Raw genomic sequence first — 13,781 nt, 5'->3', positions numbered from 1 at the left:
GTGGACGGCGAACAGAATTGGTTAGGACTTAACTTTACAGACATACTAGTTACCTTTGTTGCTTAGCTATAGAAGACAACATCTGTCTTTTTTCTTAGAAAGTCTCAGAATATGCCAAGAAATCATCTTTTAGCAGACACATCCGTGTAAAGAAACAGGTTTGCTTGCTGTTAAACTTTAGATACCTAAGATAGCAAACAAGCCTGCACTGATTTCTCAAAAGCCTCCACTGCCATTTCATACTTTTTATGCCTAGAAACTATGAGTGGGAGAAATTGCCGGGCAAAGTTGCTCCTTAAATCTTAATCAATATCTTCTTATGCAGTAAGGAAGACATTGACTTGTGTAACACACAAGGTGCCTTTCTGAAGTCCACCTTCAACCTGAGTGATGAACCTAAGCTAGGTATACATGTGTGCGTTGGGAGAACAACCATGCATAGTCTGTGACAGAGGTGATTCAGATCTATGAAAAGGAATTGTCTTCTGTGTACATCTGAAATGTCCAAAGAATATTAAATTTGTAGGATTAATTGTTCTCATCAAACCTTCCCAACTGCTCCAGAAAGCATTTTTTACCTGGTGTATGGGATTTTAATAATATAGAGAGTGCCAAAAAGTATTTTTCCTTACAGGCTTTCAGTGTCAATTCTGAACATTTTGACTCAAGGGGTCCCTTGAACTTACGCTTTGGTCTGTAATAAAGAGCACATTGTGGGGGGATGGAATAAAATACCAAAAGGCCAGAAGCATCAATTTTTCTATGAAGCAGACAAGGCCCAGCAGTTCACCTGTTCTTAGGAAAACATTACAGTGAAGATTTTGCTAAAATGGATCATACATGGATCATCTTCATCCACACTGCGCTCAGCAAAGTAGCACTATCAGTTATGACCCGGAGAGAAGCTATTTAATACACATCTGTTTGAAACTTTGATGCCTTCTTTTAAACAGAAATGGATATCATTGCTCTTTTTCTTTTTAATTAGTGTAGTTACTGATCATCACTTCTGCTTTTTAATCTTAACATGCCATTATCATGGACCAGAAAGATCTCTGAAATTTTGGTTCTAAACCCATGTTCACATGATCAGGACATGCAAAAGAAGGTTCTGACCCAAAAGCAACATAAAAGTTTGCCCCTAGGAGAATAAAAACAATAGAGGAGAGAACTGCATGACCCTATCCAGGCAAAACTGAGCAGGCAGGGTGAGAAATAGAGGAAAGGAGAAAGAGATTTTCAAGACTTGTTCAACACCGAAAAGCTCTTCCATTATAACTGTGTGGTGAACAAAACCAAACCCAAACAAAAACTTTCTAATTAATTCACTAGTATAATAAGGTGCCACTCACAAAAATATTCCAGTCTTGCAGAGCTCATTTATTTTACTCTCCAAAAAGTAAAGGAGCCAGTAAAATCAGTATGTCTTCAGACATATAATTGAAATGAAATGATCTCTCTGTGTGGACAAGCATAAGGGAAATCCACAAGATTCTGTATTGAACGCTGAGCTAGGTATGTACTGTACAAGCACTTCTGGGAAGTTGTTTACAAAATCTGGTTAAGACCATTTGCAAAATTCTCAATGTTCAAGATACTCACTCATTAAATGGAATGAACTCTCTAACACCCAAACAGAGATTACAAACACAGAACATTTCCTTCTGACAACATCCCTATTTCCAGAAGTTCCTATTCTCTCACTGCAGAACAACTAGCTAGCTACAATACATAGCTAACTCCCCTCAGTGAGTTCCTTTTCATGCTCTCAATGCACTTTTGTTCTTTTTATATGTTTGCATTCCATCAGTTATTACAAGGGAAGTACAAAAACTCCCTCTTCGCTAGGAAAGGTTAATTTTTTTAAAATATATTTTGTAATATCAAGTCCATTTTGCAGAAGGACTATGTTCATATCATTTTTTATGTTCGTGCCTCAATTGTTATAATTTTGGACCTTGAAGTTTTCCTTATAAAATCTGCATGGTTCACTTTAAATATGTTTTCACCCTATGTAACCTTTTCACTCATTTCAATATGAGGTTAGCTTACAAGTTGTACAAAACAAACCTGAAGGATATAGTAATGCACTGCAGGCTAAGCTAAAATATTTCCAGAAGACAGACTACCACTTCTTTTAAGATTCAATATTTTGAATTAATGTAGGGTTAAGAACAGTATATGTTATACTTTCCTCTCCACATTTACAAGGAAAACAAGGGTTCAGCTACCACAAAATACTGTGTCACCATCTGGCTGTAAAAGCCAATTTTCAATTTTCTACATGTGTTTACTTTGTTTTTACGTTCCCTTAGCTGTTCTGAATCTGAAACATTTGGCAATTACGGCCAGACTGTTTGATCCAGCATAAACCATAAATGTTGTGGGTAGAGCACAAGAAGCTCAACCCAGCCCTAGATCACACACACAGAAACTGTGCCAACTGTGTTCAGGTCTCTGACCAGGGCTAGTGGGAACAGAGAGGCACTAGCTTAATAATATCTAATGGTTAGAACAACCGGCCAGCAGAAATCTAGCATGAGTCCTGTAAAACTGTGGAAAAGGGGTTATCCTGCCCTGCAAACCCCCATAATTTAACAGGAATTTTGCTTTACTGACAGATCTGCTGCAGAGAAAATTCTCATGTTTACAGGTGAATAATCTAAACATAAATCTGGCCCTTGAATTTTCCCTTTCACACACAGACCTTTCACGGTCTTTTTACATTAAGTATCTAGAAGCAGTGTCTCATTTTTTCCATGGTGAGGTCTGTTTGTTAGATTTTGGTCCCTTTACTGAAGCATGTGAATCGTGTACAAGAGCAGAGAGACATTATCAAACAGAACTAGCAAAGTCTTCAGTTTTTCTAATTAGGCATATAATGTTCTAAAGGTTCGAATACTTTTAAAGATGTAATCAGTAGTATATTTCAGCTTATTTCCTTAATTTTCACATTAAAATTCACTACAATACATTCCATATGCTCAAGGTTAGCACATGGAAAGACAGGATTATTTTATTTTTTTCATTCCAAGCAGTAATAACACTCAAAAGAAATAGATCATAAAATAGTGATCCCACATAATCTTCACTGATAATATGGAGTAGCCTCCATGGCAATGACATTAAGGTTTTCAAATAAGAATATAAATTCCACGGAAAGAAATGCAAACAAAGAATGAACAATAAGTTCAGATACAGTACATTAATATTGTGGTTCTTTGTTTTAACTACCGCCTTATCATAAGATAACATTGCAGGACACAGTTTGATTGAAAATCATGCTCTCTGACTAGCACCAAATGCATAACAATCCTTTGGTGTGCCACACTGAAAAGCCAGAGATGTTGCACCACTGCTGGTAAATGTCAAATGCAGATAAGTACAAAATAACAAGCTTAATACCAATAGAAACTAGGCCATGTCCTACCACAGGAGAAAGGTCTCGGTTCAAGTTGATAATTTCTGTTAATTAGGTTTGCGCCAAAACTACAGCAATAAAGAAGTATTTTCCATAGAAAGAACTATGAATCACCAGCGCATGGTCAATTAGTTAACAATTTTGTGCATCAGGAAATACGCTCATGATATATACATATATTCTGAGAAAAGCTACACCATGTCATTTGAAAATATGACAGGCAAACCAGATTTTAAATGAGTAAGCAGGAAAAGCAGTAAGTCTGTAATTAATTTAAGAGGCTTCAAAATTGATACCATTTACTATTTACCATGAAAAGCTGTAAATTTAGAAGTTTTTCTGGCTGTGTATATATTCAAATAACTTTTTCTTATATTATTGCAATCTTTTATTCTTAAATGTGACAGTATTATGATGGTTAGACCCCAAGTATAGGGAACCCAAAATGACACTAATACCTCTCATCTCACTCAAAATGCTATCTGCAGTTGTGGTCACTCTCTGATACTTCAGTAAAAGAAAACTTCTCCCTTTGTTCACAAAGATGAATTACGTAGTAATAGAAGTATTTTCTGCAGATGCCCTAAAATGTAGAATTAACAGATATTTAACGAATGTCCTATCAGTCCTTCTTGGAGAACCAACAAATCAGACACTCAATGACTCATATTGCAGGCTTTAATTTTTAAACCCCGGATAGCTAACTTTTACTGAAGGAAAAGAAAAACAGCCCAGGAAACATTTTACTATTACATTTCATGACAATTTTCGTACACAAACCTACAGTTCTGGAAGATTCTTTGAAACTGGGTTGTTGAAAACCATTAACACAAAATGATCCTTTGGACATAATGACATTCACCTCCAAAAGCTGCAAAGTATCAGTTCTGTCAATGGTGCACTCGTATAACTCATGCTTGCAAGATCTCTATTTCCCACTACCACTTCTAGCTGGGGCTAGGTGTGTGGATTGTATAACAAAACAAAGTACCAAGAGCTTAAAGTCATTCCTTAGTTCTTCTGTCATTCAAAGCCTGAGGCAAATTAAGAGTGTAAAAGCAAGATGGGAGGACAGATGCTGAAAAAATGTACCAGAAATCTTTCAGAGACCACACAATGTTGAGTTAACAATCATTCTCTCTTTTTTTAGAAGGATGCTTCAGTGCAGTTCCTTCCCATGCTACTGTCTCCTTTAGTCTGGTGAGAATTAAGCATTTCAGTGTATTAGTCATAGCACCTGAATTCACAGTATTTCACAGTATCTGAAATGCAGTTTTCCCAGTGTGCCATCTCACAACTACATCAAAGATATATTTGTGAAAGCACTGTTTTATTCTACTACTGTGCAGTTCTCCAGATGCTGGCACTTGTATCTTGATGTTCAAAAGAAAGGATATACAAATATTATGGCAGAAGAAACAAGTGGATAGTGTGATCCACTTATGAATTCTCTACTCAAGACAGTTTGAGCTGTCTGTACATAAAAAAAGCTTGGATACACCCAAAAGCAGAGAGAAAAAAACAGTCTAGTACTAGTCTATACTTTTAATGGAGCTGCTGGAAAAAAAAGCTATGACTTTTCATAGACAATCAGAGACTAAACGTTTAGACATCTTTAGGATGAATTTGACACAGTATCTTAACACCACAGAGATTTTATAAACTGTAACATTATACAGAGAATTCTATGTGATACTATAAATTGGTCAGCTATAACACCTGAAGAATACAGTGGTCTCCAAAATAAAATTAAAGAGGCTTTTTGAAAGGGGATTATAGGGAAATTCCACTGCACTTCAGTAAGAAGTTTCAGGCAAACAGGTAACTATGAGCTAGTCTTTTTAAAAAGCATCAATGCTGTGGAGAAACAAAGACCAATCGTGACTCATGACAGGCCTTAATCCAGACGAACTGGACTCTTTGAAAGCCATGAAAAAGGCATCTATTTTGACAGGCTGGTGGCCAAGGATCTCAGCACTAAGAGTTTTCCTCATGTTTCTGATCTGGAAGATTAAAAGTAGGTCTTATAATTTCTTCTTTTTCCTCCAGGGAACCAACATTTCCTGGGTTTGTCAGTCTCTGTCCATGGTGCTCAGGCAACCTCCAGGAGTGGGGCTTGGACATCTCTGCAGCATATATGGTCATACTAAGGCAGGTGTACCCAGACACTAGGCTCCAAAAGATTCCAGAGGTCATCCAGAAGCTGAATTCACATTTCTAGTAGTCTGTCAGTCAGATTTGAATTGTCACATGTGTAACTTGGAAGAATTTTAATGGATATTAGAAATGAAATATTGCAGGCACAGCAGCATCAGTGCTGGAACCTTACGTAAATATGAAACATTGCCCTACATTTACTTACTAACATGTTACACTTCGTGACCAGCTTACATCATTATTCTTTACATGAGAGAACTATAGCAGAGTTCAGCTGGACACTCTTCCGCAAACCATTCACGAACTACATGGGTTCTCCAATGCATTCTCTAGGTGATTTTTCTGGATCTGTTTCCAAACACGCTTGTTCAATTTCATCTACACATGCTATTTGAATGCCAGATGTAAATTTACAAGACAGCTCTACTCCTTAATAAAATCATTAGCTCCAGTTAGTCCGCTCAGAGCATATTTATGTCTACATTAATGGTAAGAGCCTGAAAAAAAACAACCTGGCAACCCCCAACCTCTAGAAAACCCAGCTGGGGCTCCTCCATGAAAAGCTAGTATGTGTATATACATGGGTTTGGCATCATGCCTTCCAAAACACTGGACACCAGTTCTGGAATGCAAGACAGCAGTATAGTTCATTTTCTTAATGGCAAGGTCTCCAGCCAGTGTTAAGGAATTAGTTGTTCAGCAATAAATCCAGCTCAAGATTAAATTAACTTTAATTAAAACATACAAACCACACCAGTCCTCAGTGAGCTATTATTGGGCTTACAGAATGAAGAAAGAGTTGGCAGGAATAACAATACTGATTTCATCCGATGCCATCTACATATTTCAATTTTAGAGGAAATATGTCTCAAGGGCCCTCCACCCCCCATAAAAACAGCCCACTGAAACCTGCTCGAGCCAAAACATTTCTTGTTCATGATAGGTTGCCAGAAAGCCAGAAAATGTATAACACTACATATAGATTCTATATGAAGTATATCCATGTGCTAGCTGAATACAAAAAGTATTTTCTAAAAATTATGAACTCTACTATAGTCCCAAATCTGATAAATTTGAAAGTTTAAATGTCTATACCTGAGCCAGGCCTCTGATACACTCAGTGGAAAACTTACCAATATAATCAATCAACCTTAACAAAGTTGATTATTAGATTTAGTCAACTGAATCACATCTGTGGTGGGTTGATCCTGTCCAGTAGCTTAGCACCCAACCAGACACTTGCTCATTCCCCCTCAAAGAATAGTGGAGAGAATCAGAAAAGCAAAAGTGAGAAAACTTGTGTGTCAAGGTAAAGACAGTTTAATAAGTGAACAAAAGATAAAGAAGAAAAAAAAAAAGTGATGTGAAGACATTCACCACCTCCCACAAGCACCATACATTGAAAAACCATACGTTTCACTAACTCTTATTAACTAGATTTCCATTGACTACAGAGAAATCAACAGCGGCTCACAGAGCACTAGATATCTACACTGCAGAACCTTTGTTTTATTAGTACAATTTCAATTTGGAGAAAAAAATTGTTGGGTTGGTTTCCACTGGCCATTTTCATAACGTTTGTGGAAACGTAATTATCTTTACCACTTCTTTCTCCATCATCTGTAGATTTAGCTAGAGGATTGTAAAACTAGAGGACACATACAGAGACCATACAAGTTTTGTCTTAGCAGGTAAACAGGAAAGAATCATAGAATCATAGAATCATAGAATAACCAGGTTGGAAGAGACCCACCGGATCATCGAGTCCAACCGTTCAGCAATGAGTTTTGGAACTTGGGAAATAAGATTAACTTGGCATTTTTAGCAGACAATGACACAACAACAGATGCACTTGGAGAATGACTGTTTGGTTTCAGCACTAACTCTTTCATCACAAATGCCAAGCAGCACATCATGACAATCGCATACCTTTCCTTCCCACCATCCAACACTTCTCAGTCTCTGCATCCCCACAGAAGTGCTGGATCCATTCATTCTGCTGTTTGCTACTGATCAATGGATTTCCTCTGTATGGTCAAATATGACTTGGGTATGTTTTAAGCAGGTTTCAAAAGCATTTGAAAAGTAACATCAGAAGACACACTCTCTGTGGAAATTATTAAATAATTTCTTACATATTCTTTGATAATTATTGTATTCTTTATTGGATAACATGAGAGAGCAAAGATAACACCTTAGGCAAGAGGAATGTGATTTTACCTTTGCTCACTGTTAGGCGAGGTAACATTTTACCTTCTAAAGGCCAATTTCTTCCACACTGTACATGGAAATAGAGACACTTAAATACCCAGGTAGCATGTCTTTCTTGTACACTCTTCCTAGACTCTGTCATCACAGGACATAGTTTCTAGTTTATGTGTGTCATGTTGGAAGATACTTAAACCTAAACTGACATATGAACTCAAATGTTTCGCTTTTCAGCTAGCTAACTGAAGGTATCTTACAGGAGTTTGAAAGCTTAAGTCACATTTAGAAACATTTAGAAATAATTTTGACCCTGACAATCAGAAGATCATAGAATCATAGAATGATTTGGGTTGGAAGGGACCTTAAAGATCATCTAGTTCCAACTCCCCTGCCAAGGGCAAGGACACCTCCCACTAGATTAGGCTGCTCAAGGCCCCATCCAACCTGGCCTTGAACACTTCCAAGGAGGGGGCAGCCACAGTTTCCCTGGAAAACCTGTTTGGATGCCTCACTACCCTCATTCTGAAGAAGTTCCTCCTTATGTCTAGCCTAAATCTGCCTCTCTCCAATTTATAGCCATTCTTCCTCATCCTGTCACTATATACCTTTGTAAACAGCCCCTCCTAAGCTTTCTTGTAGGCCCCATTCAGGTACTGGAATACAGCTATAAGATCTCCCTCCTTCCTTCCTTCCTTCCTTCCTTCCTTCCTTCCTTCCTTCCTTCCTTCCTTCCTTCCTTCCTTCCTTCCTTCCTTCCTTCCTTCCTTCCTTCCTTCCTTCCTTCCTTCCTCCCTTCCTTCCTTCCTTCCTCCCTTCCTCCCTTCCTCCCTTCCTCCCTCCCTTCCTCCCTTCCTCCCTCCCTTCCTCCCTTCCTCCCTTCCTCCCTTCCTCCCTCCCTTCCTCCCTTCCTCCCTTCCTCCCTTCCTCCCTTCCTTCCTCCCTTCCTCCCTTCCTCCCTTCCTCCCTTCCTTCCTCCCTTCCTCCCTTCCTCCCTCCCTTCCTCCCTTCCTCCCTCCCTTCCTCCCTTCCTCCCTTCCTCCCTTCCTCCCTCCCTTCCTCCCTTCCTCCCTTCCTCCCTTCCTCCCTTCCTTCCTCCCTTCCTCCCTTCCTCCCTTCCTCCCTTCCTTCCTCCCTTCCTCCCTCCCTCCCTTCCTTCCTCCCTCCCTCCCTCCCTCCCTCCCTCCCTCCCTTCCTCCCTTCCTTCCTCCCTTCCTCCCTTCCTTCCTCCCTTCCTCCCTTCCTCCCTTCCTCCCTTCCTTCCTTCCTTCCTTCCTTCCTCCCTCCCTTCCTTCCTCCCTCCCTTCCTTCCTCCCTCCCTTCCTTCCTCCCTCCCTCCCTCCCTTCCTCCCTCCCTTCCTCCCTTCCTCCCTCCCTTCCTCCCTCCCTTCCTCCCTCCCTTCCTCCCTTCTTTCCTTTACAAAGGGAACACAGCTATGCCTCCTAAATATGAGAAGTTGGAACATGGACACATCACAGCAGATCAGAGCAGTTTCCAACCTGAAGAGTCTGAATATGGTCAATGGCAGATGATGAAAAATCCCCACAGCAGGAAACTATGAAAGACACAGCTCAGTTGAAAGGTCTTTCTTAATTATTCTCAAGCTACTGGACTGCTCTCTACCCTGGAGCACGCAGCCTTCATCGCTCAGAAAACTGTTGCATATGAATACAACTGCAGATTTTTCCATACACTTCCATAACTCAAGCTGATTTCCTTGAATTTACTTCTGCTGCTGCAACACAAAATGAATCCGTGCTCTCTCTATGTCAGTCTTACTGCTTTATTCCTGCCATAGTTAGAATTTCTGCCTTTCATTTCAGTACAAATCATCTTGGTTTACTTTGTGAGTAGGAGGAAAGAGATACAACTAGACCTCTCGAAATTTGGGGTCTTTTCCTTTTGTGCTACATAACAAATGGGACTTTTTATTTCTTGCATAACTACCTCTGTTATGTTCAAGTTAAAGCACCGCAAACATGATAAAATCCTCTGATATCTCATCCTCCTCCTTTTACATCCCCTCAAATAATTCTGAATTTTTGAGAAGCAGTGAGAAGAGAGTAAGGAAAAACAGGTCAGCAGGAGGAAAGAGTTTCAATGTATTTGGTTTCAAAGATTAAATAATAGGTTAATATTACTAGGGTACTTAAAAATAATCTAGAAAAACAAACCCAGTGTTTTCTATCTTCACTGGACCTTGTTAAATTTATCTGTTACATTAAACTACTTCTTGATACAAGACTCAAACAAGAAAATCCTGGCTAAAACTACCAGCAGTCCAGAACTGCTGTTTAACTTTATATTTTTAACGAATGTCAACATACTCTTATTAGCAGCATTTTAATTACAGTTGTTGTATATACACATACCAGTGAAATTAAATATTTTGCAGTGTTACAGTATTACGGTTCTTAAAGTTAACTCATGCCAATACAGATGTTCCTAATTACTTTAAAAGCACAAATACACAAATCAGTTATTTTCAGCTCCTGCATAATACAATTAAAGGAGTTCTTATAATTTAACAACATGAAAAATAGTTAAGCACAGCTAATATGGGAAATTGTTAAGAAATAATATACATAGTTCACATGAGGGAAGGAGTTAAAGCCTATCTGAGGCAGATAAGAAGTTGTGGTTTGCCTAAGACAAAACCAGACTAATGCCGAAAGAAGGTGACACTATTAAAGACATACCAAAAAGCAACAATAGCATTTATTTCCCACTGGCAATCACTTTATAAGCATATTTTACTGGGACTTTAAGTTTCTGCAGGTCATTGTGCAGCCTTTTGGTTTTAAGTTTTTAGTGTTTCAGTTTCTGGGGTTTTTTTTCTGCCAAATAGAGTCTAGCTCCACCCCTACTTTGTACTGCTGCTTGAGAAAGACTTGGTAGGTAATCTGATACAGCATTAAATCAATACAGAAGCTGAAGTAGGCAAGCCATGGTTGCAGGCAGATTGTCTCCACGAGTAATGCCTCTGGCAAGAGCACCCTTTATGCATAGAAAGTTGTATATTTACTCTGCTGTGCTCTGGGCTTCTACAGATAGTAAGTAGTACACTGCAAATATTTCTTCTAGAACAGCACCTCTTACAATGGAATTATCATGTAGATACACTTTGCTTTCCATATTAAATAGGGAAAAATGTAGCCATTTAACTGATAAAATATTGTATGTAACCATAAGCTATGTAAACAGAGTTACTGCTCACTTATCTTCTGTATTAAGTCTTGAAAAATTGTCACAGGGATGGGGATATATAGTAAAGTTCCAGCACACAGAAATTAGCTACAATATCACAAAGCATTTCTATCCACATTTGCATATTGACTATATATATATTTAAAACTATACATTCTTTCCATGTATTTTTATTTAGATTAAATAAATATTACATATATAAACATGTCTTTATTTTAACCAAAGCTTTATGATAATATTAGTTAGGAAAAAAAAAATAAAAAAGAGAGGCAACCAGACCAATTCAGCATGACCAGATCTCAAAATATGAATCTGAAATGAGTTAACTGTACCTTGAGCAACCTGTTGGATGGCTAACATCATCCCAGAAACTGTATCAGAAATCAAATTTTCCTTCCAATTGTAGACAGGCATCCATTCCAAGATGGGCAGCCTTCTCATACACCAGACTTTGATATCTTCAAAGCGAACAGCCTGGATCTTTCTCCAGACTGCATTTCTTTTCCTTTTTGCTTCTGTCATCATTCCCACCTTCCAAATGCAGTTCCTGTTTCAGAAGAGCACACAGTTGAGGAATCACCCTGACCTGTGTCAGTCTCCAGTTTTCTTCCAAGATTTTGCAGTTGCAAAACTACAGAGAAAAAAAAGAACAGAAGCACTCAAGATTTCTGCAGCTCTCCTCTAACTATACTCAATGAAAACAATTATTAAACACCGAAATCATATAAACAGCTACATGAAATGCAAGAACTGTTTATAGTAAAGATCACATTTTCTGCTCTTTGCAAAAATTTGGTCTAGTCTAACATTAGTTTGCGATACTTTCCAGTAACCTCTCACTTTATATTCTCTGTAATGCTTGTGCTTTTGGCCTCAGTCCAGTGGCAAAATGAGGTATTACTCTCTGTGTGTGTGTGATATAGGCTGGGCTATGCTAATAAGAGCAGGAAGTGCCCAGCAGTGCAGGCATCTCCCTGCCAAGCCAGAGAAAGTAGCCTTGCGTCTCCTGGGAGGAGCTTTTCTGGCTCTAAACAGAAGGCATGAAGTCCTCTGTAATCCCAGTGCTAGCAAACTTACTCCATCTACGTTTTGTCTTCTAAATGACAGTGAAAAGCTTATTTATGTAGTAAATGCAGAATATCAGGTGGTAATAAGCTCTGCTGAAAACATGTACAGATTCTCTCGTGACACCAAAGCCTCAGATTTAACTGAAAAGCTCAAAGTGCAGTGTAAGGACTGCACGTGGGAAGTGCCAAAACCACTTGTGACGATCATTCTTCTTCAAAGGTACTCCTTTCTGCTCTTGGTAGTCCAGCCAGCAAAAGCTCTCTGAATGAAGGCAGCTCACCAAGTGACTTTTGATCTTGTAATAACATCATGTACTTTGTGTGCAATACAAAGTGCTGAGACACAAAGTGATAAGAGCATGGAAGAGTTTTAAATGCCTTTTCTGATATGGAGCAAGGACACAGTGGATCTCCTCTTAAGTTTTTTGGATCTCTGGATGGAAAGAACTTTAATTTAAAATGTAAGATTCATCAGATGGGTAAAGTGTCTTCTCAGTTACTTCATTGCCTTGCAGAAGGCAATGTAAACATTTTTCAAATGTGTCCATTTTATTTAGATAAATTAATGTCTATTTTGTTTTTTAGATTAAGATGAAAAAAAAGAAGCATTGTCCGTCCAAAAAAACTTTTAAAAAATGAGACTTTGTTTCCAAATGCAATAGAAAGAAAAGCACACGGGCAAATACAGCATTGTTCATTCTACTGAGTGATGCTCAGGTGGTGTCTACTGTTGTGTCCCTTACAGGTGTAAAGAGCAAAAGGAAAAAAAAGAAATAGCAGAAAAGTTTGCTTAAGACAGACTCTCTAGCTGTTCCAGGCATATTTATTCTTTTCCCTGCCCATCCTTTAACCATGTACGCTTTTTAAAGAACAGAACAAACACAACACATGCTTTTCTGTTCACTGGAATAAACTTCTAAGCATCGATCCTTTCCCTCTCCCTTTCCCTCTCCCTTTCCCTCTCCCTCTCTCTCTCCCCTCCCCTCCCCTCCCCTCCCCTCCCCTCCCCTCCCCTCCCCTCCCCTCCCCTCTCTCCTCCCCTCTCCTCTCCTCTCCTCTCCTCTCCTCTCCTCTCCTCTCCTCTCCTCTCCTCTCCTCTCCTCTCCCCCTCTCTTCATTCTTCAGATTTCTTGTATCAAAATGCTGGAGCTGTTTGAAAAAGTCTGAGATTGGGATTTTCCCACCTCATACATGCAGAGTCAGTAAATCTAGACTGTTTTCATCATTCTCATATTAGTATCTGAACTTCTAGGATTAGCTATATCAACAGACTTTTGTCCCTCACCAGCAACAAGGATGGCATCTCTCTATGGTTATGTGCATGTGCGAGTGCAAACATCCACAATGAATACTTGAAAATAAGTCTTGGTAGACACAGACAGAACTGCACATGCTGAGACTCTGGGATGTACATGCTGATGTGAAATTGGTGGGGAATTCTGTTTTAGTTGAACGATTACTTTGATGAGTAAAATACTGCATTATCACTAAATCTGGAGTTGATAACATAACTAATCTTGGAAAACATTGTTTCTTGTTGTAACTTTGAAATTAATAAAGTACTCTTAGTCAGCAATGACACCAAGCAACATACCATTTACAGCCTCCAGACTAAGAAACCAACATTTTTAAGGGAAAACAGATGTACAGCAATGCATGACAGCAAGCCTATGCTTCACTATGCAATAGCCCGATATTTGAACCTTAAAGAAACATCAAAAAA

General features: G+C 38.8%; 1 protein-coding gene across 3 annotated transcripts in view; it reads right to left on the bottom strand.

The window, feature by feature from the left end:
- SLC26A7 (solute carrier family 26 member 7) overlaps positions 1-11,930 on the bottom strand; it is a 55,322-nt gene extending 43,392 nt beyond the window's left edge. For 2 of the 3 annotated variants that reach the window (XM_069853128.1, XM_069853127.1), the window contains exon 1: positions 11,324-11,860. In XM_069853128.1, the coding sequence (XP_069709229.1) occupies positions 11,324-11,516 (193 nt within the window). In that variant the 5' untranslated portion in view covers positions 11,517-11,860. Of the gene's footprint in view, positions 1-11,323 lie in introns of all 3 variants that reach the window. The other variant, XM_069853126.1, reaches the window with a different exon arrangement.
- Between the last annotated feature and the right edge of the window lie 1,851 nt (positions 11,931-13,781).

This window comes from Phaenicophaeus curvirostris, chromosome 3 (genome assembly GCF_032191515.1).
Source record: "Phaenicophaeus curvirostris isolate KB17595 chromosome 3, BPBGC_Pcur_1.0, whole genome shotgun sequence".
Lineage (NCBI taxonomy): Eukaryota > Metazoa > Chordata > Aves > Cuculiformes > Cuculidae > Phaenicophaeus > Phaenicophaeus curvirostris.
Note: the sequence above shows the minus strand (reverse complement) of the source record. Positions and strands in the feature narration are given on the sequence as shown.